This window comes from Suncus etruscus, chromosome 6 (genome assembly GCF_024139225.1).
Source record: "Suncus etruscus isolate mSunEtr1 chromosome 6, mSunEtr1.pri.cur, whole genome shotgun sequence".
Lineage (NCBI taxonomy): Eukaryota > Metazoa > Chordata > Mammalia > Eulipotyphla > Soricidae > Suncus > Suncus etruscus.
This window is the reverse complement of record NC_064853.1, coordinates 47,930,743-47,957,926: the sequence shown is the minus strand read 5'-3', so window position 1 is coordinate 47,957,926 and position 27,184 is coordinate 47,930,743. Positions and strand designations below refer to the sequence as shown.

General features: G+C 46.8%; 1 protein-coding gene across 1 annotated transcript in view; it reads right to left on the bottom strand.

The window, feature by feature from the left end:
- Positions 1-647: 647 nt before the first annotated feature.
- MECR (mitochondrial trans-2-enoyl-CoA reductase) overlaps positions 648-27,184 on the bottom strand; it is a 42,245-nt gene continuing 15,708 nt past the window's right edge. The window contains exons 2-10 of the mRNA XM_049774878.1: positions 19,549-19,646; positions 18,995-19,126; positions 11,196-11,339; positions 7,440-7,542; positions 6,354-6,456; positions 5,641-5,714; positions 3,038-3,098; positions 2,878-2,950; positions 648-974 (exon numbers count right to left, since the gene is read on the bottom strand). Coding sequence (XP_049630835.1) covers positions 814-974; positions 2,878-2,950; positions 3,038-3,098; positions 5,641-5,714; positions 6,354-6,456; positions 7,440-7,542; positions 11,196-11,339; positions 18,995-19,126; positions 19,549-19,646 — 949 coding nt within the window. The 3' untranslated portion in view covers positions 648-813. The remainder of the gene's footprint in view (positions 975-2,877; positions 2,951-3,037; positions 3,099-5,640; positions 5,715-6,353; positions 6,457-7,439; positions 7,543-11,195; positions 11,340-18,994; positions 19,127-19,548; positions 19,647-27,184) is intronic.

Sequence of the window (27,184 nt, the reverse complement as noted above, 5' to 3'; positions counted from 1 at the left end):
ATTGCACACAGCACATGCAAGGCATATGCTCTACTCCTGAGCCACCCCCCAGTCTCACAATCTTCCTTTGTACCAGTTTCTCCTCTGTTGTGCATAGAGAGAAATGAAGGAGAGATTATGTCTCATTGCTTTTGTTTGGGGGCCACACTTGGCAGTGTTCAGGGATGTCGAGGTCAAACCTTGGTCAGCTGTGTACAAGGCATATACTTTATCAAGTATTGTCGCTCCTAGCCCCTGTACCTTGAAACTATGCTACCTTCTCCCCAGTTTGTTTTGGGGGCATCTAGGCAATGTCTACTGGGGACATACGAAAAACAGGAAAAAAGAGCTTCTCAGGACTAGAGTAATAGTATTCAGGGTGTTTTTTCTTGCACATGCCCAACCTGGGTCCAATCCCTAGTACACTATACCATCCTCCAGGCCCACTAGGTATGATCCCTGAGCAGAGTCAGAAAGAAACCCTTAGCACCACTAGATGTGATCCCCAAAATTAAAAAAAAAAATGAAAGAAGAGGGTGCAGTGCTCTTCAAATGGGTCTTCTTGTACTTGTGTGTGAGAAAACCATGAGGGGCTGGGGATCAAATATGGGGTTTCTGCATGCAAAGCATGTTTCAACTCCCTGAGTCATCTCTGCAGCTCCTCTGTCTTTGTTTGGATGTCTTAAGGAAATTCAGACTTTATTTTATATACTTCATCTTTGGCCATATTTACAATTCTCAGGGTTGGAAGTGACAGTGAAGAAAGGAGCTGCCTGTAGAGGATGAGGCCCCCAAACCTGTGACCCCAACTCCCCTCTCAGTTCACCTCTGGAGTCAGCACATAGTAAGAATCTGCTTGGTAGACACGAAGGGTTTCATGCATTGTTCCAAGGCCTGATGATAGTCCTGCAGTGGCACCTCGGAGCAGGTGGGGGCCGTGAGCTGGCCTCGTTGGATGAGCTCACACAGCGTGAGGATAAGCTCCTTGAACTCGTCTGTGGGATATTAGAGGAAGTCACAGGGAAAGTAGCAGCCAAGCTCCAGGAAAAGTCCCTCCAACCCCCCCCCCTCTACCCCCTACTGTGGAGGCAGCCAGGTTCCTTCCTGTTTTCAGAATAGTGAGGCCAGAAGGGTCTGGAGCATAGCCCCCAGAGCTGACTAGCAGGCAAAGAGGAGGCAAGTTGGTTTAGACCCATTAAAAATGGGGTATAATCTAGAGTCCTAAATGGGGTGGGGTTACTCTGGGGCAGGGAAGTCAGCAGCACAGGGCAGAAGGCAGGTGTGCCTGGTATGCTGCCTGATATGGCACAGAGGAGCTGTACTTGGGGAGAGGAATGATCCCTGAGGGACTAGATGCAATCAGAGGCCAAATATTGAGGTCACCAAGAGCCTCTCTGGGTCTGTTCCTGGTAAGACTCCACAGAGCTCAGGAAGAACAATAAGCTCTTAGGTATTTCTAAGGGTGGCTTCTCTTAGATATAAGTTCATGCCACATTCTGCTCAAACCATAGTCCCACGAAGGCTGGTGGCTCCTTAGTTGCCATTAAGAGAGCCTGAGGGGTGAAGTGCATTTACCTTACATGCAAATGACGTGGATTTGATATCTAGCACCCTATATGGTCCCCCAGGAACTACTAGGATTGATCCTGGAGCAGATAGATAATAAGCCTTGAGAGCACTGCTGGGTACCGTCCAACCATTCTCAAAGAAAGACAAAGGGCGGGGCCAGAGAGACAGCATGGAGGTAGGGTGGTTTGCCTTGAATGCAAAGGACGATGTCTGAGCATAGAGCCAGGAATAACCCCTGAGTGCTGCCGGGTATGACCCAAAAACCAGTCAGTCAGTCAGTCAGTCAGTCAGTCAGTCAGTCAGTCAGTCAGTCAGTAAATAAAATCCTGTTTTTAAAAAAAAAGGGGTCGTCGAGGTGGCGCTAGAGGTAAGGTGTCTGCCTTGCAAGCGCTAGCCAGGGAACGACTGTGGTTTGATCCCCGGGCATCCCATATGGTCCCCCCAAGCCAGGGGCAATTTCTGAGCGCTTAGCCAGGAGTAACCCCTGAGCATCAAACGGGTGTTGTCTGAAAAACAAAAAACAAAAAACAAAACAAAAAAAAAAAACAGGGCTGGAGAGATAGTCCAAGTTTGAGTGCTGGCATCATATGTGGTTTCCAGAGCTCCACCAGGAGCGATCCCTCCTGATCCTAAGTATAGCGCCAGGAGTAAGCTTTGAACACTGCTGGGTGAGGTCCCAAAACAAAAAACAACAACAACAAAAACACCCCCCCCAACAACCACCCCAAAATAACTCAACAATCCTGACCTCTTACTAAGATTGAACAGGGACTTCAAGACCTGGTCCCCACTATCACTCTTGTTCCCTAATTTCTAGGATGAGTTTTTCACTTGTGCTATTTTTTCCTCCCCCGCCTCAAGCATGCATCTGCTTTCTTCACTTAACTTTGATAACTGGCCATTCAACAGTCTCAGATTGAGGATCATACTCAGACTCAAGTCCATTCTCCAGAAGAAATAGAGGGGTGACTCTGGGGAAGCTACTCAGTCTCTGTCAAATAGGAGGAAGCAGAGTTTCAACTACTCTTGACATGTGTGGGAGGTTGAGCTTCAGTGAGCGTGCAGATTCCATATATAGCAGTACATTGTGGAACTATAGCAGGGGATGACAGAGGTGGGCTTGGCACCCAGGATGGCATAGCCTTGGCTCTCTTTGCTGGGCTGACCCCATGGCAGTCTCCCTTACTGTCAGCCCCTCAGGACATGGGCAGAATACCCTTGCTCAGTGTAGTGCCCCCAGTTTGACCCAAAACACAGTTGACTACAGCTGAGGCCAGGAGAGAGTTTCAGAAGGCAGTACCATCACCCTGTGTGGCCATCATCAATCACCTGGACTGTGGTTCTTCTTCCACTGGGACAACCAAAAGCCTCGAATTCGGACATCCTTAAAAATGAGCAGGCTCTGTGGACACAGGAAAGGCAGACTAGGTTCCATGGGCAAGGACATCAGTGCCATCTCTGGTACATAAAGCCCAGGGGCAAAGCTTACCACAGAGGCAATGACAGGCTGCTTGGACATTCCCCCGTAGGTCACCATGGTTCCTCCAGGTCTGAGGAGCCAGAGAGAGAGAGGAATGAGCGCCGGTAGAGAATGAGCATGCCACGGTAACTGCTATTAACCTTGCTCTGTGCCTACTCTTAGAATCCTGGAGAGAAAGATCTATAATAACAAGAATAAACAAGCCCCTTTCAGAAACCTGGGATGCTTAGCCAGAGCTGCAAGCGACCTGGATGTCACCCATTCATTCAACCTGCCAGGCTCGGTGAAGTGTGGCAGAGGAGTGTTGGCTGGCACAACTCAGACCCAAGTTCAGGTGGACTCTCCTTGCTTCAAGACATGTGACCTCCAGCTAAAAGGACTTAACAACTGTGCCACCCTCTCGACTTACAAGCTCTCTAAAGTGCTTGTTGAGTAGGAATGAGCCAAGGCACATTTTGGGGTAATAAAAGGAAGACTCTAAACTACATAATATGTCAGAAGTGCTGTGTAACTTTGTCCCTTAAGCCAGTGGGTAGATTATTTTTGGGGGGAGGAGGGGATTTTGGATTACCCAGGGGTACTCAGGGATCACTTCTGGAGTTGCTTGGGGAATCACAGTGTGAGGGATTGAAGTAGGACTGGCAGTGTGCGAGGCAAGCAACTTTCATTTTGTACAATCTCTCTGGCTCCTAGTGAGTAGTTTAGTCTTAAATTCCCTCTGCTGCTATCTGATCCAGCAAGTAACTCCTGGGAATTTAAATAAGGGCTAGAACACGGGGAAAGCCAAGTTTGACCCCAGTTTCTCTGAGTTCTAAGCATGCCTCTGCAGGCAACCTCACGGGGGAGGAGAGTGGTACACCTCCACCTCCATTGCATTTGGTCAGATGAGCTCACATTTGCACCAGGGATTCACTATACACCACATTTAAGTCTGACCATTTTATATGCATCACACACCAGAGCAATATTCGCATGAACCTCTCTCTCGTTTTTTGGGGGGCTAGTCTTGATGGTGCTGCTACTCTTGGCTCTGCTCTCAGAAATCACTCCAGGTGGTGGTTGGGCAATGCCAGGGATTTAACATGAGTCAGATGTATACAAGGCAAGTGCCCTATTTACTATATAGCTCTTCTCTGGCCCCCTCTCTCTTTTCTTGAGTCGTGCTGGGGATCAAATCCAAGGCTTCACACATGCAAGATAAAGAAGAGAGAGCTCAACAAGCTGGAGTGCATGCTTTGCATTTGAGGCCCCCCAGATTTAATCCCAGCACTACACAGTTCCGAGCACTACCAGCTGAGTACAGAGTTGGGAGTAAATCTTCATGCTGTCAGGTATGGCCCCACAACCAATACCGAAATAAATACAGAGATGCTAAGGAAGTGCTCTATTGACAAGCTCCATTCCCAACCCATTGCCCCATTCTATAGATAGTCAAGTGAAGCCCAACCACATGTGTAGATGGATCATGTGACCCTGTGCTCCCTACACTAACCTGAGACAGACAGAAAGAAATTTTAGGCTCACACTTCTGAAATTCTTAGTGAAGAGACTGAGGTCTACATGATTTTCTATGTGAAGCCCAACTTTCATACACAGTCCATAGCAACTAAGCAGCAGAGGGGAGGGAACTGAACTCAGTTTCTAAACCTGTAACCAAGGTCTCTTCTTGCTGTTAGTGGAAAGCCTCTCTCGTCTCTGGGTCTTTTATCACAGGGACTGGACTTAGCACCCTTATCTTAGAGGGTACCTCAAGCACTCTTCAGAGCTGTGCATGGTGGATACTTAGGATTAACTCAAAGCCCATACTCCCTTCTAGGAGAGCTCCAGAGTCTTCCCAGCCATCTCTGTATTTGTTAGCCAGTACATGCGAGCACAGATGTGTCTAATGTTGAAGGAATTCTGCTGTAACTGGGAAAGAACCTTGAGGTATTTTAACTGGGGCATCTTCTGGGAAAGGAAAGGACCAGGAGATGTGTTGTGGGTACTGTCAATAAGGCTATCCCCTGTGCTGAGCACTGACAGGTGACTTCTTGGTTCATACTTTGACATGCTTTCAAAAATATATTTTTTTGTCTTTGGGGCATACCTGGCAATACTCAGGAGTTACTCCTGGCTCTGCATTTAGCAATTATTCTTGGTGGTGCTTGAGGGAACATATGGGGTAACAGCATATTATTACTTCTAAAATTAGAATCTATTTTTAAAAGTTAATAAAGATGTAAAAGTTACTAAGTTGGGAAGAAGTGCTTTGAAAGATGCTCCAAGATTATGAATCCTCAACCATTCTCCTAATGCAGAGCTAAGCAACATAACTTCTGGAGACCCAGGGCAAAGGCTGGCTAGCTGGACCTCTCAGTGCCTCTAGCGTAGAAGAATGAGAAAGAAAGTCCCTAGAGTGCTGGGGGATGGGGGTGGCGGCTGGCTTCCATCCTAGTTTCCTACTCAGCATGTTGCTTATCTCAAGTCTTTGCTTGTACTGGTTACTGGGTCTGGGTCATTGGATAATTCCCAGCTAAAGGCCTTGATAAGTCTGGAACCAGACTTGTAGGGCTAGGGGTTTAGCTAGAAGCCTGGATGAGCTAGAACCAGATCTCTTGAGACTCAGGACTTACGCCAGGTGCCGCAGCAGCTCTGTGGAGCTTTTCCCACCGACACAGTCAAAAGCAAGCCGAGGCTGAGGCACTTTCTGGAAAAGAAGGAACCTGCCATGAGGGAGCTAGCACCTGACACAGGGGGTTGAAAGTCACTCAAAACAGTACTTCCCAGACCCAAGAGCTAGGGCAGGAGTGCTAGGGGTTGGGTCGATTATGTCTCTGACTTCCATGGCCAACTTAATTGTGCTGTTTGAGATTTGGCTCAAACCTCATCTTCTCTGGCAAAGGATAGAAAAAGGGCCTCTCTGCTCCATTCCACAGACTCTATTTCATTTTCCTGTGTCCCCCCTTCCCAGGACTAGCAACTTGATTTGTACCCACAGTGCTAATTTGCTGCTGCTTCAGTGTTCTTGGAGATGGGTACTGAGTACTTTAGTGAGCCTATGTGTGCATGCATATACATGTGTGTGCTAGTGTGTATATGGGAACGTGTGCTTAATGTGGATTAAAGGATGTAGTCCCCAAACAAACCTTCAAGATGCAAATCATGTAGCATTTCTCCAACCCTTGGTGTCTCTTGTGTCCCTACAGCCTTTGGGCATGCAGAGGGCCTGGGGATCAACCCTCTTCTTTGATCAGAATCCAGGGGAAGGGAATGAGAGGAACAATGAAGTGAGTCCTCAGCTGGAAATGAGCTGGTAAAGTTATGCCAGGGCCCTCAACTTTAGTACCTTAAAGAAGCTTTTCATCTCATGTGATCTGAGGTCCTCTTCTGTAAGAACATAGTCAGCCCCCAGATTCTTCAGTCTTTGGGTCAATTTCTGGAGGTCAGGTCTGGAAATCAAACACAACCAATGTCCTTGGTCACACCTGGGTGTCTTCAGAGAAGCTTTAGAGACTGCAGAACTGGAAGGCCTGGAGCTTCTCTCTATGGAAAGCTGGGACCTGGGGTAAATCCAGTCTCAGGCAGAGCCAGCTGCCTTCTCTTCATATACTCCAACATCTCATTTTTAGTTTGTTTGTGAACTGATCTGAGATTGGGATACAATTTCTATAGCTTCTGATAGTGCGAGAATGCTAGGGATAATTTGTACCCAGAGAGAAGTCCCTTTACTTGCCAAATTTTGCTTGAATTAGCAAACTAACTCCAGCTTCATTCCCATACTTTTCCAGGAGTTGCATAGCCATTTTTTTCAGAGTGTTGTATTGACACATAAACAGCTGTGGAGAGGCTCTAGGCTTTTTGGTCAGGGCAGAAATAATACTTTTGTTAGGACTGGACAGTAGTGAGGATAATTCATCCAGTGGAACTGGCCTTCTGAATAGACATGACCACCATGGAACAGTGAGGCTTGAGGAAATGGAAGGATCTGAAGGAAAGAGACCAGCCAGGAGAATCAGTCTATTCCAGACCTGCTGTATCCTTTCTCTGGAATGGTAGTTTCCTTATCTGTAAGAGAGATGAAAGGCCCACCCCACCTCATTCATGCTGCATTGTCAGTGACCATCAGTTACCACACAAACATAAGAAGCAAGGTATGAGTGTTAGACCTAACTTAGTGTTCCCAAATGCAACAACGGTGGTTATGAAAACATGAGGTTAATATGGGTGTCCTATGACTTTTAGCTGTCCAAACAGAGGCATCTCTACTGCCTTCAGTTTCTCTTATCCAACCTAAAGTGACTTGGACTCTTGGGATGAAACTTCCTGTGGGTTATACAAGGGCGCCATCTAGTGGAGATGTGGGTATGCGCAGGCATGATAGCAGTGGAAATCCAAGAAAGTAGTGGCTTTGGGGTGAGGCCATCCCACGCACCTGTCTCGGACCACATTGATGGTTCTCAAGCCCAGGGCTGCAGCGACCTGGATGACTGCTTGCCCCACTCCACTGTTGGATGCATTTTGGATGACGGTATCCCCTGTGAAGCAGGAAGAGATCCACGTGAAGCTACTGAGCACTCTAATAGGAACATAGGGGCTGAAGAGCATAGTGGGTAAGAAACTTGCCTTGAAATGGTTGATTTGGGTTTGATCCCTGGTATTGCTATGGTTCCTTGAACCCTGCTGGAGTGATCCCTAAGTATGAGAGCAAGGAGAAAGCCCTGAGCACAGCTGAGTGTGGCTGAACAGCTCTCCCTAGACTTCCAGCCCCCACAAAAGATAGGCTTTCAGGGGCCAGGAAGGTGGCGCTAGAGGTAAGGTGTCTACCTTGCAAGTGCTAGCTTAGGATGGACCGCGGTTCGATCCCCTGGTGTCCCATATGGTCCCCCCAAGCCAGGGGCGATTTCTGAGCGCATAGCCAGGAGTAAACCCTGGGCGTCAAACGGGTAAGGCCCAAAAACCAAAATAAATAAATAAATAAATAAATAAATAAATAAATAAATAAATAAATAAAAGATAGGCTTTCAGGCTAGAAATTTGCAAAGTATGCCATGCAAGGAATGGTGTCTGCAGGCTATAAAGGGAGTTGGGATCTGGCTTTGACCCTTCTCAGACTTTGGAGTCTTGCTCATTCTTCTTCCAAATGCCTGCAAGACCTACAGGGCCTATTGAGACTTATCAATTTAGGAGTCCACACTGGACATAATTCACACCCTGCTGTGCATATTTTAGGTCACTAGTTATTTTCCCAAATTTCATTTCTTCAAGTCTTTGCTTAGGCTGTTCTCTTTGCAATGTTTTACATTCCCAACTCCCCTCCCTACTTTTTTTTAAAATCCTGTAGGTCCATCAGAGCACAGCTCAAGGGCAGCTTCCTTCCTTCCATGTGCTCCACAGCTCTCCAGGACTCCTCAAAGTCCATACACAGGGCTACTTAATTAATAGCTCATAGCTCCAAGAAAGAAGGCCAGTCCTGATTTCCACTCTGTAGGGAATAAAGTCAGGCTGCCTTGAAGTGGGCTTTTGAGTCACACCAGAAAAACTGATAGCCCCAAATCCTACAGGTACTTTGGAACCAAAGCCCAGGCCTAGCTCTGGAGTGAGTCCAGGGTAGCTTTGGAAGGAGATATCTTGGCTGTGAGTCCAATTTTATCACTATGAACTGAATGGAGTCAGGAGCCAGGGGGATGGCTTGAAGGGCTGGATTTCTGCATGTGGGACCTCTGGGTTTGATCCCTGGGACCACATGGCCCCTGAGCACCCTGAGCACTTTGCCAAAAAACACTGGCAAACCCAAATCAGGAGGGTGCTCCTGATTAGAGTCAAATGCCAGCATGTCCAGGAAGGTACTTGGTGCCCCCTGCAGTGGGTTTGGGAGGGATAGAAGGGACCTGGGCTTCCTGGAAGAATGTCCATTCTGAGCCAAGGGTCAGCATCCAGGCTGTCACCTACAGTGGGTGTGAAATCAACCTAATGGATCACAACACTTTTCAAGTAAAAACCAAGGACTCCAAAACTTAACATAGCAGAATACATCATATATAGTCCTGAATCATATGGCCATGCACTGGAATGAATTTAGAATGGAATTCATGCTGTAGATCAAGCAAGAACAAAGGTTGGTGGGGCTGGAGAGAGTGCAGGGGTTAAGGCACTTGCTTTGCGTGTGGTTGGCCCAGATTCAATCTATTACATTGCATATGGGCCCTTGAGCCCCACAGGGCCCTGAACATCACTGGGTGTGACTCCAAAACCCCAACCATTTTCCCTTAAAAAAAAAAAAAAAAAAGCAAAGGTTTTTAAAACAGCCACACCCTAGCCCAGACATCCCCATCTGAGGCACCTGATGTCAATGCCCTGATGTTTTCTTAGACAACTGTAGCCCAACCCAGCTCACAGCTTATAGGGTACAGGGTGACAAGGGAACCACCAGGGCCTTACACATGGAAGGCACTTACTCTACCACCTGATTCACCTTCCCAGCCCCAGAAGTTAATGTGAGGTAGATCTTTCTACCCTCACAAGCAGGCCTGAGCCCCAATGACCCACCAGCCTTCACTGGCTTTCTCTCCTCCCACTTCACCTCAGGCTTCCTGGGATCAGCTCCCAAGAGTCCTGTTTATCTCCAGTCTTGGTCTCATCTTATCTCAAGGGTTTCCTGGATGTTTCTTCTTATATAAAAAGGAGAAACCAGGGGCCGGAGAGATAGCATGGAGGTAAGGCGTTTGCCTTTCATGCAGGAGGTCATCGGTTCGAATCCTGGTATCCCATATGGTCCCCCGTGCCTGCCAGGAGCAATTTCTGAGCCTGGAGCCAGGAATAACCCCTGAGCACTGCCGGGTGTGACCCAAAAACCACACACACACACACACACACACACACACACACACACACACACACACGCACACGCACTGCTGGGTGTGACCCAAAAACCACACACACACACACATACACACCAAAAAAAAAAAAAAAGAGAGAAACCATTGTCACTGCACTGTGCACTGAGGGGGACACTGTGGCTGCAGTGACGGTCAGATTCCTCTTCTATCAAGGAGGAAAAACTAGGTGTATTTGACAGGCCAATTTACAGGGTCATGAAAAAGTTTAAACTGAACCTCCATCAGGGTGTAGGAAGGCTACACCCAGTGGTGTTAGGAGGTTGCTCCCGGCAGTGCTCAGGAGACCAATGTAGCATCAGGAATGAACCCAGAACTCTACCATCTGAAGCACAGACCTTGAATAGTCTCCCTGGTCCAAGGCTTAGCCAATTAACCAATGCAGCTTTGGAAATAGATTACATTCATGGGCCTGATGCATTATCAGGGCATTTCCAGGAACTAGGAAATGTTGCAGATGCTGATGGAGGAATTATCAACACTAAGTTTATCATTTTACTAAAAGCAAGGAGTGTCTCTCTCTTAACTTTGAATTCTAACTTCAAATTCCCAGGGCTCAGCACAGACCAATTTGTTGAAGGTTTTCTGGCAGGTAGTTTTCAAGAGTGTATTGAAGGAAGTTCAATATAATGTCTAGGATAATCCAACCACCCATCCATGAGATGGGGCCCATCTGTAGATGCAGGAAAGTGGATATAGTCTACCACCTTGGTTGGAACTTGCCAGTCTGTGGAGCAGTATGCTGGGATGAAAGGCTAAAAAAAGCAAGTCTGGGGCCCGGAGAGACAGCACAGTGGCGTTTGCCTTGCAAGCAGCCGATCCAGGAACAAAGGTGGTTGGTTCGAATCCCGATGTCCCATATGGTCCCCCGTGCCTGCCAGGAGCTATTTCTGAGCAGATAGCCAGGAGTAAACCCTGAGCACCGCCAGGTGTGGCCCAACCCCTCCCCCCTCAAAAAAAAGCAAGTCTAAGGGGCTGGAGAGATAGCATGGAGGTAAGGCCTTTCAAGCAGAAGGATGGTGGCTTGAATCCCGGCATGGTCCCCTGTGCTTGCCAGGGACGATTTCTGAGTGTAGAGCCAGGAGTAACCTGAGCACTGCTGGGTGTGACCCAAAAACTAAAAAAACAAAAAACAAAAAACAAAAAGGCAAGTCTAGAATCCAAGCAAATTTATTTCTGATAGAAACAGTCAATGCCCCCCACCCTCTCACCATCCCAAGTTAGAGACCTGGCTTCAGAATCAGAATCAGTGTCTGGTCACACTTGAAGGAGATCCTGGGCTGCCCACCCTTTACCTGGTTGCAGCTGCTCGAAGTCCTTCAGCATCCTGTAGGCTGTGCAGGGGTTGACACCCAGGGTGGCAGCACTCTGAAGAGGAATGTCACTTGGGATTCTGATCAGTGTTTCCTCACTGAACATAGCCTCGGTCCTCCAGGTTCCTGAGACGGGGAGAAGGGAGGTACAGAGTGATGGGGTGGTCCCTTCACACCTATCCAGTTCCCCTCTGTGGGAAATGGGCATCAGACCCTGACTTCAGTAGTACTTAGAGAAAACTTTTTTTGATGGCTTTTTGAGCCTCCCCTGAGGCACTCACAATTTTTCCTGGCTCTGTGCTCAAGAGTGCTTGGGTTATGGGAATAAGGTTTGCAGGATGCAAGACAATTGCCTTAATTCTTGTACTATCTCTCTGTAACCCCACTTTTTTTTGTTTTGTTTTTGGGCTATTACTGACAGTGAGCAGGGTTTATTCCTGGGTCTGTACTCAAGGATTACTACTAGCAGGGCTCCAGGGGCCATATGAGGTACTGGGGATAAAACCTAGGCCAGCTGCATGCAAGGCAAGCACCTTATTCAGTGTACTATCTTTCCAGCTCCACTCACCCTTTTACATTTTTTGTTTTTCGTTTTTTGTTTTTTGGGCCACATCCGGCAGCGCTCAGAGGTTACTTCTGGCTCTAAACTCAGAAATCGCTCCTGGCAGGCTTGGGGCACCATATGGGATGGCAGGATTGGAACTACTGTCCTGCATGCAAGGCAAATACCTTACCTCCATGCTATCTCTCCGCCCCCTCCCCCCCAATTTTTAAAATTTTTTGTGGTGAAAGGCATCAAATCCAGGGCCCCATGCAAAGTAAATGCTCTCCTGCTGAAACAATAATTCTTGAAATATTTTATTTTATTTTATTTTTGTTTTTTGGGTCAATTCAGGTATATTCAAGGCTTACTCCTGGCTCTATGTTCAGGGAATACTCCTGGCAATGCTCAGCAAACCACATGGGGTACCGGAGATTGAACCGGGTTAGCTGTGTACAGGACAAACACTCTGTCCATTATATTAAAGTCCTTTTTTATTTTAAACTTGGGTCACCCTAGTGGTGCTCATGGCTTGTTACTGACACTGCACTCAGGAATCACTACTGGTGGTGCTTGGGATAAGCTAAGGTGCCAGGAATTGAACATGAACACAAATGTCCTACCCACTATATTACTACTCTAGCCACATAAAATCTTTTCAAAAATAGTACATTTTTTTCAGTTTTTATAATATCTTTATTTAAGCATCATTGTTACAAACATGTTTGTAGTTGGGCTTTAGTCATAAAAATCACACTCCCTTCACCAGTGCAACCTTTCCACCACCAATGCCCCTCATTTCCCTCCTCCCCAATCACCCGCCTGTATTCGAGACAGGCATTCTATTTTTCTTACAACCATTGTCATGATAGCTGTTGGTGTAGTGATTTCTCTAACTGCACTCACCACTTTTTGTGGTAAGTTTCATATCGTGGGCTGGTCCTCCAGTCCTCATCTCTTATTGTCTCTAGGTCTTATTACCATATTGTCTTCTATTTTTCTTAAATCCTACAGATGAGCGAGACTATTCTGTGTCTATCGCCTCCCTCTGACTCATTTCACTCAGCCTTAATAGTTCACATGTCCATCCACGTATAGGAAAATTTCATGCTCCAATTTTCCTGACAGCAGCATAGTATTCCACTGTGTATTTAACAAAAAGTGTACTAAAATGTTCTGTTTGCGGGGCCGGGCGGTGGCGCTGGAGGTAAGGTGCCTGCCTTGCCTGCGCTAGCCTAGGACGAACCGCGGTTCGATCCCCCGGCGTCCCATATGGTCCCCCAAGAAGCCAGGAGCAACTTCTGAGCGCATAGCCAGGAGTAACCCCTGAGCCTCACAGGGTGTGGCCCAAAAACCAAAAAAAAAAAAAAAATGTTCTGTTTGCTTTTGGAGCCATACCTAGCCATGCTCAGGGATCACTTCCAGTGTTACTGGAGGAACCGAATGGTACCTGGAATTAACTTGGGCGTCCTATATGCAAAGTCTAAACTCAGCCCAGTGAGCTGTTTCCTTCATCTTTTTTTTTTTTTTTGGGGGGGGGGGGAAGTGGGTTAGTGGCCACATCCAGTGGCACTCAGTAGTTACTTCTGGCTCTGTGCTCATAAATCACTCCTGGCAGGCTTGGGGGACCATATGGGATGCTGGCAATCAAAACTGGGTCTGTCCTGGATCAGCTGCATGCAAGGCAAACATCCTACTACTGTGCTATTGCTTCAGCCTCTATTTCATCTTTTAAAGCCAAATCTAGTGGTGCTCAGGACTTACAACTGGCTCTGAGATTAAGGATCACCTTCTGGGCTAAAGGTAATACTGGGGACCAAACCTGGGTTGGCTACCTGCAAGGCAAGCATGGAAAACATCTTATTTTAGTGAACAGAAGCAAGAGGCAGGGGCTGGAGCGATAGCACAACAGTAGGGCATTTGCCTTGCGTGCAGATGACCCAGGATGGGTCAGATTCAATCCCTGGCATCCCATATGGTCCCACGAGACAGGAGTAATTTTTGAGCTCAGAATCAGGAGTAAACCCTGAATGCTGCCAGGTGTGACCCCCCCCCAAAAAAAAAAACTAAAAACAAAACAAACAAAAATAAGCAAGAGGCAATGTGATTTGTGCTTTAAGATCACGTATTTGCTCTATAGAAGACTGGGGTGTGAAGGGGCAGAGTAGAAATAGGAAGACCAATCAGGAGGCCTTTTGTAGGGTCAAGATATGGAAAGGTGGGACTGTAGCGGTGGCACAAGTGGTAGTGTGTTTGCTTTGCAAGGGCTAACCTAGGACAGACCACAGTTTGATCCCCCAGCGTCCCATATGGTCCCTCAAGCCATAGCCAGGAGTAACCCCTGAGCGTCACCGGGTGTGACCCAAAACGAAAAAAAAAAAAAGATATGGAAAGGTGGTTGCTGAAACCAAGACCTTGTCAGTGGGAATAGGGAGGAGTTGATGAACTGGAATTTTGTTTTGTAGAATTAACCTGAGTTGATGACCACTGGCTGAATGTCAGATATGCAGACATCCAAGAAATAAATACACTTAGTTAAAAAGAGGATAGTCTGATGACAGAGGTTGGAAAGGTGATTCACGGACCTTTAATTATCAATTACTGGAACAACAGCACCACTAGGGAACACCCTTTCAGTGGGAGTCCTGTGTTCACTATTGTATCTGCCACCTTCCCAGATAAAGGAATTCCAGAAACTTTGGCATTAACTGCCCCAGACCCCTTTGATATGTAAAAGTTTTACCCAGACAGATTAAGATAGTTAGGTACTGATCAAAGAATTTTATTCTTCTACTGATTACTGATTCTATGCAATAAATATTGTACATGGAGGAAAATCAGGGTTCTCAATCCTGTAAACCTCCTGTCCCATGCCTTTTCCTCTTATGTCTACCTTAATTACTTAATCCTCTGGGATTAAGAAAGGAAGTCCCCTCCTTCAGGCCTATTCACTTGGAGCCAGTCCCTAGCAGGTGAGATGTGACAGGCCCTTACCCAAGCAGGCAGGCTGCTGGTACAAGTAGACACAGGGCGGGTTGTGGGCTGACTGATTTTTTTGTGGGACCAAAAGCAAACAATGCCTGAGCTCTACCCCTGAGCATTCTCCTTGGTTGCCTTCGTTGGATTTTTAAAGCAGAACACTGAGATTTTGGAGTTGGAGAGACCTGCTTACAAAACCCAACTCTGCCACACACTGGTGTGACTTAGAATTATCACTTCACCTTGAGTGTCACTTTTCCTCATCTCGAAATGCAGAAAATAACACTCACGTCAGGGTGCAAAGACGAATTATGAGGACATTCAGACTCCCACCACATCGCAGACATGCAGTCCACCTTAGTCTTTGGGTCCCAGGCCCTGACTCTGAGGATTACCTTTCCTCCCATATGTGGAGCAAATGTGGTTGCCATCCATTACCTACCACAGGGGTCAGCAAATCAGGGCCAAAGCCACTCTGGTGTTCCTCCTGCTTTGGTAGAAATTTGCTGGCTCAGGGCCAGGTCCACTTTCTTAGTGCTACTACAACTACTGACAGAGTTGAGCAGAGGTGGCTATGGCCTGCAGAGTCCCAAATATTTACTAAATGGTTCCTTGTTCCAGGCACACAGAAATGTAGTGTCTGCAGAGATCATGCTGGGTTGCATGAATGTGCTGATATACAAGGTCAGGCCTATTATCTCTATTTTAGAGATTTGGAAACTGAGGCTCAAAATAGCTAAACAAGACCATACAGTTGAAGTAGAAAGAAAAACCTGTGTCTGACTCCTAGGCCAGTGTTCTTCCTGTTGCTCCTGCTGCTGTATGAAAGTTATAATGAGTGATTGCAAGGAAAACGTCGGTGGGCTAAGATGTAGACATATTCTTTGGTTCTGGACTGGTGGAGAGGTAGGCTATGGGCTATCATAGTGATGGAGGACTGGTTACAGGCTTAACAGCTGGGCAGCTCAACACCATGAAGACTGACCCGGATCTGGCCTGTTGAGAACTTGCCTATTTAATGATTGCCACCCCAACTAAAGTGAATTTTTCATGAGAAGGAAGAGCACGTCTGTGAGTGTGAAGAATATGCCAGAGCCCAGCATGCTGCAGATGCTCACAGAATGTTTACTGAATAATTGAGTTAATTATAGTCCCGACAATGATAAAATCCTCATCCTCTCTGACTGGCACCTGGTTTCAAAGACTCCTTCTCTCCAGGGAGAAAAATCCTCTTCTGGCTACTGCCACCACGATGCATGTATTCACCCTCATGCCTGCAGATGTCCTTTACTTTTCTCTCTCTAGACTCAAGTTCTGTTACCTTAGTTCTGAAAACTGTTTTGTCTGCTTGAGTTCTATTTACTTTTGGTTTATTTTTGGGGAGCCACACCTGGAGGTGCTCAGGAATCACTCATGGCTCTGCACTCAGAAATTACTCCTGGCAGGCTCAGGGGACCAAATGGGATGCCAGAGATTGAACCCTGGTCAGTTGCATGCAAGGCAAATGTCCTACCCGCTGTGCTACTGCTCCTTGAGGACCTTGAGTCCTATTTAAACTCTCATCATCTGAAGCTAGGAATGCCTAGCCACTTCTTTTCTGACTTTCTGTTTCTGTCTCACTCATTTGAGAGCCCTTCAATCATGGATGGGAATATCCTGAGACTGGCCCAGATTTCCTCTCTTCCCACCTATCTTGTGTGGCTACTTGGTCCTAAACTCCCTAGGAGCTGTACTCCAGTCCAGAAGCCTTCCCACCCTGTCCAGTGCTGCACATCTATTCACACTTTGGCTAACTTAAAGCTTCCTGTCCCTGGGAGGACTTTGCTAGTGCTTCCCAGCAAGGGTACTCTTGCTTTAGTGGCTACCCTGCACTTGGAGTACCTATTATACTGCAGCATGGAAAATGTTATTTTTCTGGCCAAGAACACATGGAGGGCAGAGGCTGGCTGGCATCTGACCCATTCTGCATGCCCTTCACTCAGCACGGGGCCTGGCTCAGAGTACCAGTCAGTGCTTGCTGAACCTTTACGGCTCTGTCTCTAAGCATAGTGCGATGATCCCTGCCAGCTGGCTGCAGGGGAAGGTGGGCTTTTCATAGCAGCTTCCCTGAGGGCAGACAAAGAGCTTTTGTACTTTTTTGGAGTCACTTATTGTTTCCATTTTGTTTTGGAGCCACGCCCAGTGGTGCTTAAATCTTAATCCTAGCTCTGTGTTTAAGGATCACTCCTGGTAGGACTAGGGGGGATAACTGTTAGTGCCAGAAATCGGAACCCAGGTCAAGCAAGCACCCTGCCTGCTGTACTATCTCTCCAGCCATCACTTATTGAACACTTAGTATAATAATGGTTGGACAATCTTATAAAGGACACATATACTAATGGTTCCATATTCTTCTTGCCCTCCCCTTTGTTACTGTGATGTCCAGGGATGTCAAGCTTTGGTGAAATCCTCAACTCTTGGTTGTGATGCTAAGTGGGGTTGCAATGTTTGCACCTGCTTGGCTGTGGTGTACCAGAAATCTTGAACGTGTTGTGGTGAATGGGATCCACAGCAGCAGTGCTGGCAAGCACACTGGAAGATGTGGGGACATGGGGTGATGCTGGGGAATGAGCACATGGTAGCCTCATAGATGCGAGGCAGGTGCTCTACTGCTGAACTCCATTCCTACGACGACAAAGAGCTTCCAGTGACATTTAGTCATTGGTTTATTGGTTTTGTCTCCTAAGCAGTACTAAGGGGCCCAAGGACTATTTCTGGTGATACTTGGACAACCAAGCTGGAGAGGTCAGTGTGAAGGTTTGTGAATGTGGAGCTGCTCAGGCTGTGCAGTGCTGAGGGGCGCCATGATCATACAGTGGTGCTGGGGATTCAGAGGTGGAGGGAATGTTACCAGGGCCATACCTAGCAAGGTCATACCTGTCAGTGCTGGCTGCATCAGGTGGGGCTTAGAATCAGATCAGGGACCCTGGCTTCTATTCATTTTTTTTTTCCCCTTTCCCTTGTCTACTACACCTTTCTTTTCCTAGAACTGCTCCTTCAAACTATCTGGAGCTATTAGCCATAGCACCGTCCCCAAATCTCTATATCTCAGAAGTGAGACAACAGGAGTGGCCCCACCAAGCCTCCTGGTGATAGGTCATAGGTGGGCCAGGACTCTAGCAGAGCCAGACAGAGTCCTCTGACTAGAGATGATGATTCTGAATTTTTCTGGAGGACATGCTCATTTGTCCTTAGGATGATGAAACTGCAGGTACATGTGGCTAACTGGCAAAACTACACACTAGAAAGCATTAGAATGTTTGGTTTTTGTTTTGTTTTGCTTTTGGGCCACAGCTGGTGATGTTCAGGGGTACTCCTGGCTCTGTGTTCAGGAATTATTACTGGTAGGTACAGGGCACTATATGGTAATCTTTTTTTTTTTAGTTTTGGTTTTTGGGCCACACCTGGTGATGCTCAGGGATTACTCCTGGCTGTCTACTCAGAAATGGCTCCTGGCAGGCACAGGGGACCATATGGGACACTGGGATTCGAACCAACCACCTTTGGTCCTGGATCGGCTGCTTGCAAGGCAAACACCGCTGTGCTATTTCTCCGGGCCCAGTATATGGTAATCTTAAGGATTGAACCTGGGTTGCCCACATGCAAGGCAAGAGCCCTATGCACTGTCCTATTGCTCATTCTCCAGCATTTGAATCTTAGCTCAACAGCTTCCTAGTGGTGTGACCTTAGACAAATTGCTGTATCCTTTATATTTACTATCTCATCTGTAAAATGGGAATCAAAATAATGTCTACCTTTGTGTTAGACAAATTAGATTTCTGCATGCACCTGCGCGCACGTGCGTGTATGTGTGTGTGTGTGTGTAGTGCTTGGGAAAAGTTGGGAGGTTCCACCTAGCATCACTTGCAAGGCAGACACCTTACCTCTAGCGCCACCTCGGCGGCCCCTAGCATAAATGAGGATAAAAGCTTTCTCTCACTTGCATCTAAGTTCTACAAACCATTAACTTCCTTTTTAGTCAAGAAAATTGCAGACTCTCTAAGTGAGGACCCAATGTATCTGAACATGGGAGTGTAGCATGAAAAGGACCTTTTTTCCCATATTCAGTTTTCATTCCTGCCAGGGGCAGGTTTTTGCACTCAATAAACAAAACCCCACCTGGACTGGCTTAGTCACAGCAAGGCAAAGAGCAAATATGGACAGTGTTTGATGAAACAAGACCTGAAACCAAGAGAGGCCGCAGACACCTGGGGAAACTCACCCAAGCCAGGACTGGCTGGAATTACCCAGTCTCCCGGCTTCAAGCCAGTCACGCCACTGCCCACTGCTTCCACCTGTCCAACGCCTTCGTTCCCTCCAACAGCGGGTAGCTCAGGAAGTAAGCCGTAATTTCCTGAGGGGGGAAGAACACTGAGAGTCAATGGCCTGTGGGTGAGCACCAGTGGTGGAGTCTGAGCCAGTGTGGGGGTTGCCTGAAAACAGCCATGTGGCTAACTCCTCTGCGACCTCAGTTTCTCCATCTATGAGAGGGATAACCTCTTCAGAGTTCCTGGGTGTTAGGAACATCAGGGAAGCATGAAACTGCCCACTGTGGCCCAGGCTTTCTGCAATAGGCAAACGCCATCTCCCAAACTTTTGAAAGCCTCCCATTGCAGAAAGGGAGGCCGCAGGGCTCACACAATCTGCAGATGCCTCATCTGAAGAACAGCTGCTGTTAATCACAGGAATTTCACACCCACACCTGAGGAGGAATGAAAATGAGGTGGCGGCTAAGCAAAAAAGCCACTTAGCATAAGCCACAGAAACCAAGGTTACCTTGGATCATATTTATGTCAGATGGATTGATAGGGGCTGCCAGCATCTTCACACGGACGTCCGATCCGCCCATAGCAGCTAGTTCCTGGTTCTTCAGTCTGAGCACAAAACCAAAGAGAGATGTTAGCGTCACCCAGGCCAGACAGGCCGCCTTTCGCTCAAATCATCTCCCCAAAGTAGGTCAGGTAGCTACAGTTCTGAGCGGCTGCTATTGTGTGCCCAGGAATCAGGGTTGTTAGAAGAGAGAGACTCTCTCTTCTGAGGAATCAGCTCTGGATATATGTTAACCCTTTCAGTAACTGGGAGAAAAGCTTTTCAGTCCTACTCTTTATTCCAGGGCAGAAAATAGTGAAACCTCTGCAGGCTAGATTCTCCTCCTGTTTCCTAAATCTTGCTTGCTGATAAGACTCACAGAGGAAAGAGTAGTTGGGGATATGCTTTGCAAGCGATGGAACTGGGTTTGAACCTTGGCAACACATGATCCTAAGCATCACCAGGTACAGCGTTAGAGGTTCACAGCACTGCTAGAGTGGCTTGGGAAACCCCTGTACTTCTGGGGATGACCCTCGAGAACCTAATACTGCTGGGGTAGACCAGAAATCTTTGCCATTGCTGGGCCTGAGTAGTAGCATATCTCAGTCCTTTGCACTGAATTGTTGGCCTGGCTATCTGAGAATCACTGGTGAGGCCTCAGGCCTCCTGAGGACCTTTAGTGATGCCCCCCCCCCCCCCATCAAACAAAATGGTATCAATCACATGGTCTGTTTACTAACTATACAGACTCTCAAGGTTCCACTTTGAATATCTGAACCAGCATCTTCAGAGAAGGACCTCAAGTGGTTCATGTTCATGTGCTCTCTACTTTGTGTTTTCTCCCACACATAGGAGAGAGGCAATGTTCCTTCATAGAGATGGCCTATAGGGCATGGAAAGGACCCCCTAGATACCTGTGCTTCTCCTGTGCTTGGGGACCAGGTAGTTGGAAGGATGCAAGATGGAGAGCTGGGGTCTTGTTGGGAAGCTATCTTGATGAAGGCTGTGTCAGTGTGGGAGTTCTTCCTCACTGATTTAAGGGAGCCAAGTGATTTGCAACCTTCCAAGAGCCCCTCAGGCTAGTGTGATACCTCCTTTTACTGACACTGGTCCTTGCTACTGCAGGGCTAATGTGATTCCCAGAACTTAGCTTAGTGGGGACATCTCCTAAGGGACTTTGAAGAAATTCTCATCTCTACATCCATCTTACTTTTTTGGTTTTTGGGTTACACCCAGTTGTGCTCAGGAATTACTCCTGGCAGTTCTGGGGAACCATAAAGGATGCCAGGATCAAATTAGATCAGCTGCATGCAAGACAAGCACTCTATCCACTTATACTTTATTTTCAACCCTTTCCTTTTTCTTAATTTAAGGGACCATACTCCACAGTGCTCAGGGGCCACACAATGCTGGGGACTGAGCCCAGAGCATCATATAGGAGCTATTTCCCAATCTATATATTTTTCACTTTTTATTTGGGGGGGGCGGGGAGGTCACACACAGAGCTCCTGACTCTGCACTCATAAGTCGCTCATGGCAGGCTTGGGGGACCATATGGGATTTGAATTGGGGTCCATCTTGTGTTGGCCATGTGCAAGGCAAATGCTTTACTGCTGTGCTATCACTCCAGCCCCTTCCCTATCTATATATTTTTCCTATCTATATTTTGATATTTTTAATAAAGAAGAAGTCTTGGCTGGAGCTATAGCCCCATGGGTAGGGCATTTGTCTTGCATGCAGCTAACATGGATTCAATCCCCAGCATCCCATATGGTCTCCTGAGCCTGCCAGGAGTGATTTCTAAGTGCAGAGCCTGGAGTAACTCCTGAGTGTTGCTGGGTGTGGCCCCAAAACAAAACAAAAAAGAAAAAAAGAAGTCTTTCCAGCCATAAAAGTTAATACTACTACAGCCATGTTACCTACTACAATAATAAAATAAAATATTTTTAAAAGATCACTATACTGGATCGTGGGTCCTTGGGACTCCTTTCTTCCACACCTCAGACTTCACATTCACACACATTTCTCTGCCCAAATGTACCTGTTAAGTACTAATTCTCATTTTCACTCACCAGTTTCTTAGCATCAGGTAACAGTCACTGCTTTAAGCTGATATAATGCTACCTACTTCCTGAAGAAATTTGACCTTTTTGTTATACTCAAGGCTCCATGTTGGGGTAAGAGTCTTAGTCAAGAAAAGACTTGTATGCACTGGAATCACAGTGGCGGTTTTTTATGAAGTGCTTAATACAGTTATGTCTGTGCTGGGGACACTAAAGACATGATCTGATTGAAGCTTTAACTCTCCCAGGAGAAGTCAGAATTCCCCTCACACCAAGGAGGCAGCAGGGCTTATCAGCTCCCCAAGCCTTGGTCTTCTTGCTCTCTAACAGCACTCTGAATTGAGTCTGGGAAGTCTCCTAGACTAACTAGGACCCCAGAGGACAGTTCTGAAAAGCCTAGATAGGTCATAACCACAGGATGGGAGACCATGCCTTGTAGGATTGAGAAGATGAGGTAGCACCCTACCAGGATGGCTCAGAGACAGAGTGCCTGCTTTGGAAGCATGAGGCCAGAAGTTTGTTCTTCATCATTGGCCCCCATATTCTTAGAATAATTCATGTCATCTGGAATTCCATGGCGTCACAACCAAGTATGCCATTTTGGGTCAGGGATGTGCCTTTCATGTGACACACACACACACACACACACACACACACACAAAATATCCCATTGCACTATAGCCAGGTATATGTGAAAGTACCACAACAAAATATGAATGTGAAGAATGGAACGCAACCAAGTGTACAATTCCCCATCATTACGACAAGCCAAGACAGAAATGTTCTCTGCAGATGATTAACCAGAAAGGAGCTGCTGACCAGGGCACAGAATAAAGGGCCTTTTAAAAAAACAGGTAAGTATTAGGAAATGTATGCATTATTCACAGCTGGAGGGGGTGGACGCCTTGTAATAATAACTACTGTCTGAGTGCTTACCAGTCAGGCACTCTGCTGTGTGCTTTCCAGGCTGGCTTTTGTACTATTATTCTGATCTTAAAGCTGAGGAACAAAGACACAAAAGCGGTAAATAACTTGCTCAAAGCCACCCAAAGCACTAAGTGGTTGATCTGATTGGAACCTGGCAGTTCAAACCTGACACCAGAGAAGCCAAAGAGTGAAAGAACTGACCCCTCACCAAGCAGAGGGCAACAAGATGAATGCCAATCAGGAGGGGTGAGGGCCTGATCTTTGTGGGACCAGCGGGGGGTGGGGGGTTGGAGAAGAGAGGCAGAGGGGTGTATGTAGCTACTCAGCTTCCCTCATCAGGCTCAGCAGGAAGCAGACAGGAGCTGCAGCTCTAGGAACACAGAGAAGGCTGCATTCCTGAGAAAGTGCCTGCCCAGAGCCAGTGCACAGTGGACTAGCTGTGCCTTTAATTTCCAAAGGTTTTCTGTAAGCTGACAAAGGCCATACACCCTGGATACTTTTTTTTCCCCCTTTTATTGGTTTTTGGGTCACACCTCAGGGGTTACTCCTGGTTCTATGCTCAGAAATTGCTCCTGGTAGGCTCAGGGTACCATATGGGATGCCGGAATTCAAACCACCATCCTTCTGCGTCTAAGGCAAACACCTTACTGCTGTACTATCTCTCTGGCCCCACCCTGGATACTTTTAAGGCTTTCTTTTCTACAGCATCTCATGAAGAGAGATTCAACCAACTCTTTAAAACCAGCTCAAACCTTACTTTCCATGAAATAGATTTTGATACTTTTCTTGGCCCTGACAATCTCATTTGCTCCATGCTCAGTGCTCCCATTATGCAGCAGGGACTATGATCAAAGACCATCTCACACAGTTCACTGCTCTTTAGCTTAAGAAATCATTTCAGGGGGGCTGGTGAGATAGCATGGAGGTAGGATGTTTGCCTTGCATGCAGAAGGACAGTAGTTCGAAACCGGCATCCCATATGGTCTCCTGAGCCTGCCAGGAGCGATTTCTGAGCGTAGAACCAGGAGTAACCCGAGTGCTTCAGGGTTACAAAACAAACAAACAAATAAAAAGAAATCATTTCAGGACTGAAGTTTTAGCACAGTAGTAGGGCATTTGCCTTGCAAGCGGCTGGCCCAGGATGGACCTAGGTTTGATTCCTGACATCCCATATGGTCCCCTGAGCCTGCCAGGAGCAATTTCAGAGCACAGAGCTAGGAGTAACCCCTGGACACTGTTGGGTGTGACCCCACCAAAAAAAGTCGTTTCAGAGTTTTTAATTGATCATCAGGCAGAGAAGTTCCTTTTCCAAAAGCTTTGTGGATACCCACTCTCCAGAGATCAGGACCAGATATCGTCCACATCCTGAGTGGGTCTGGGGCAGGAGGCGCTCTGATTACATAGTTTCTGCAGCAAAATGTTTGACTATTTACATTAAGTGGGATTTATGCTAAGGCTTTAAACCACCGTTTAAAAAACTCACGTGAGATCCAACATTGGTCTTGTGAATTATGAAAGAAAAACCTGTAAAGTGTTTTGAGTGATCTGGATTTTGAAGCTGTAGACATACATGACCAGGATAGAGAGTTCAGGGTTCTTATTTACCACCTGGTTTTAGAATCAGAATGTGTGTGTGATGCTTCCTAGTTGGACTGAGCTCAAGGGGTTCAAGGAAGACTTTTAACTTCCCTTTGTTTTGGGTGCAGTGCCTGGTGGTGGACAGGGGTTTTACTCCCAGCTCTGTGTGGGGATGGCGCTTAGCAGTGAGTGAGGGACTATGTATTGCTAGGGGTTGAACCCTGAGCTGTAAAGCATGTGCTCAGTCTCTTGAGCTATCTCCTTGAATCCTGAACTTTCAGTCTTTTTTTCTTTGGTTTTTGGGACACACTTGGTGACACTTGCAGATTACTCCTGGCTATGTGTTCAGAAATCGCTCCTGGTCTGGGGGACCATATGGGACGCTGGGGGATTGAACCGCAGTTTGTACTAGGCTAGCGCCAGTAAGGCAGACGCCTTACTGCTCTGTGCCACCACTCCGGCCCCAGCAGTCTTTTATTTTATTTTATTTTTTTTTTGGTTTTTGGGCCACACCCGGGGACGCTCAGGGGTTACTACTGGCTATGCGCTCAGAAGTTGCTCCTGGATTGGGGGACCATATGGGACGCCGGGGGATCAAACCACGGTCCATCCTAGGCTAGCGCTGGCAAGGCAGACACCTTACCTCTAGCGCCACCACTCCGGCCCCAGCAGCCTTTTATTTATTTATTTTTCACTCTTTCATCCACACCAGGCTGTGCTCAGGGCTTACTTCTGGCTTTCTGCTCAGGGATCACTACTGGAGGTCCTGAAAGGACCATTAAGATGCTGGGGATCAAACCCAGGTCAGCTGTATGCAAGGCAAGTGCCCTACCTGCTGTACTATTGCTCCAGTCCCTGAACTTTTAGTCTTAACTCAGTGGCTAGGATTAAAACAATGCTCCAGAATGCTTCCTAAAGAAGTTATCTAATTTCCTTTCTAGTGAGAAAATGTAGCATGAAAGTGTTAGTCATTAAAAAAACTCAGGAGAGGCTGCATACTAGAGTTTCAGCTATTGAAGCTTGTATTGTTCTTCTTGGTTCTGGACCATTTAGGAAAATGCTATGGAAAGATGGACATACACAATAATGGAGGTTATGCTCCAGAGAGTTTAGCTTGAGTAAAAACCCATGACTCTCTCCTAAGAAAACACAGATCAAATTAGCAAGATGATTATGTTGTTGACATGACAGGGTAAGAGAGATAGTACAAGGTAGGTAGGTAAGGGGCATGCCTTGCATGTGGCTAATCTTTGTTTGAATTTTCAGTACCCAGATGGTCTCCTCAGCTCTACCAAGAGTGATTCCTGAGGATAGAGACAAAATAGCCCGAGTGTTGGCTCAAATCACCACCTTACCAACCTTCATGACCAACACGTTCACAGATGAAGCAGACCATGGATTAAAGAGAAACAGGCAATCCCGGGGTTGAATCTCCTTTGACCTCTACTAGCCAATTTTCAGGATACTCCTCTACTAGATGGGGAGAATGCTTGAACGCAGGGCATGGACTAAATGAGCTTATAAACATGAAGCATCTGCTGGCATACTTGATACACAGTCGGTGCTAAAGGGCAAGCTGTTCCCAGCACTAAAAGAGCTGAGAAAACTTCTTTTTAGGGTGGGGAAGATTTACGGGGTGGAATACTTGGTGGTGCACAGGACTTACTACTGGTTCTGTGCTCAGTGATCTATTCTGATGGGACTCAGGGGACCATATGGGGTGCCAGGGACCAGACCCAGGTTAGCCACATGCAAGGCAAGTGCCTTACCTACTTTATTAGCTTTCTAGCTCTAGTGGAATAAACTTTTATTGGGGGGGGGGCAAGGAGTTGGGGGAAGACTAGAAATCAAGGCCAGGATTTCACAGGTATTAGACCTGCCACTGAGCTGCATCTGTGTTCCGCATCCCACCCCAAAACTGTTGGAAAGATTAAGTGATTCTGCCTCTGAAAAGAATTCTAAAATTATATATATATATATATATAAACTTTATTTGGCAAATTCAAGTGATCATAACAAATATTTACTAACAGTATCAGGGACTATGCCATAGGGTTTCGAGGTTGAAATATAGCCCAGCCATGTGCCTGGGAGCTGGATGGTGAGGACAGTCACCTGGAGGAAACACTGAAGCAGTGTTTCAGTGACATGGAAGCAGATTCAGTGACATGTCAGACCAAGAGTGACAAGCAGCAGCAGGGCAGCCAGGGGGAGAAAGGGGATTTCTGAGACAGAAGCTGAAAGCTAAACAGAGACTACTGCAAGATGAAAGGTTTTGCTGCTCGTAGAAGGACAAAGCAGGCAGGCACAGTCTGGATGAGAGCTGTGGGGATGGAGACAATTATCCAATAATCTGCAAACTTTAAACAAGAAGTGACACTGTTGTCACCTGGCCGCTAACCCATGCAGGTGAAGCAGGCAGTCTTTGATAGGGCTTGCGCTTTTGGCCCAGGCACAGGGATGATGGAGGAAAGAGTTTTATGTGGATATGAAGCAGGTGACAAGCAGGATGGAAGAGCAAAGTGTGTTCAGGGCCACACACGTACAGTGCTATGAGTCAGCCGTGCAGAACACAAGACAGTACTTAAATATCTGGAGGTGATCCGGCTGGATAATTAAACAGAACTAATGTATTTAGCTCTGTAAACCCTAAGCACTGAACTCAACATTTTACATGATGTTTAGTCCTCAAGGCATCTCTATAGAGTTATTACCCCAATGTACATTTGGTAAATGAAGTTTAGAGAACTTAAGCAACTTGCCCAAGCTAAAACTGGTAGTAGACAGTGGGAACAGACTCTAACTGAATAACTCTAAAAGCTCACATTCTTGGCCTGACCTACTGACCCTTGGCTATGCTTCTGGGACTGTCAATTGGGGAAAGACTAATTCCCTAGGGTCTGATACATTTAGAACAGGTTGCTCACAAAAGACCCTTCCTAAGTTTGCTCATTTAACCATTAATTCTCTGAGAAGTTCTCGATTAAGGCAGCCCATAGCCTTGTGTGCTACTGAGTTCCCAGAGCACACATAGT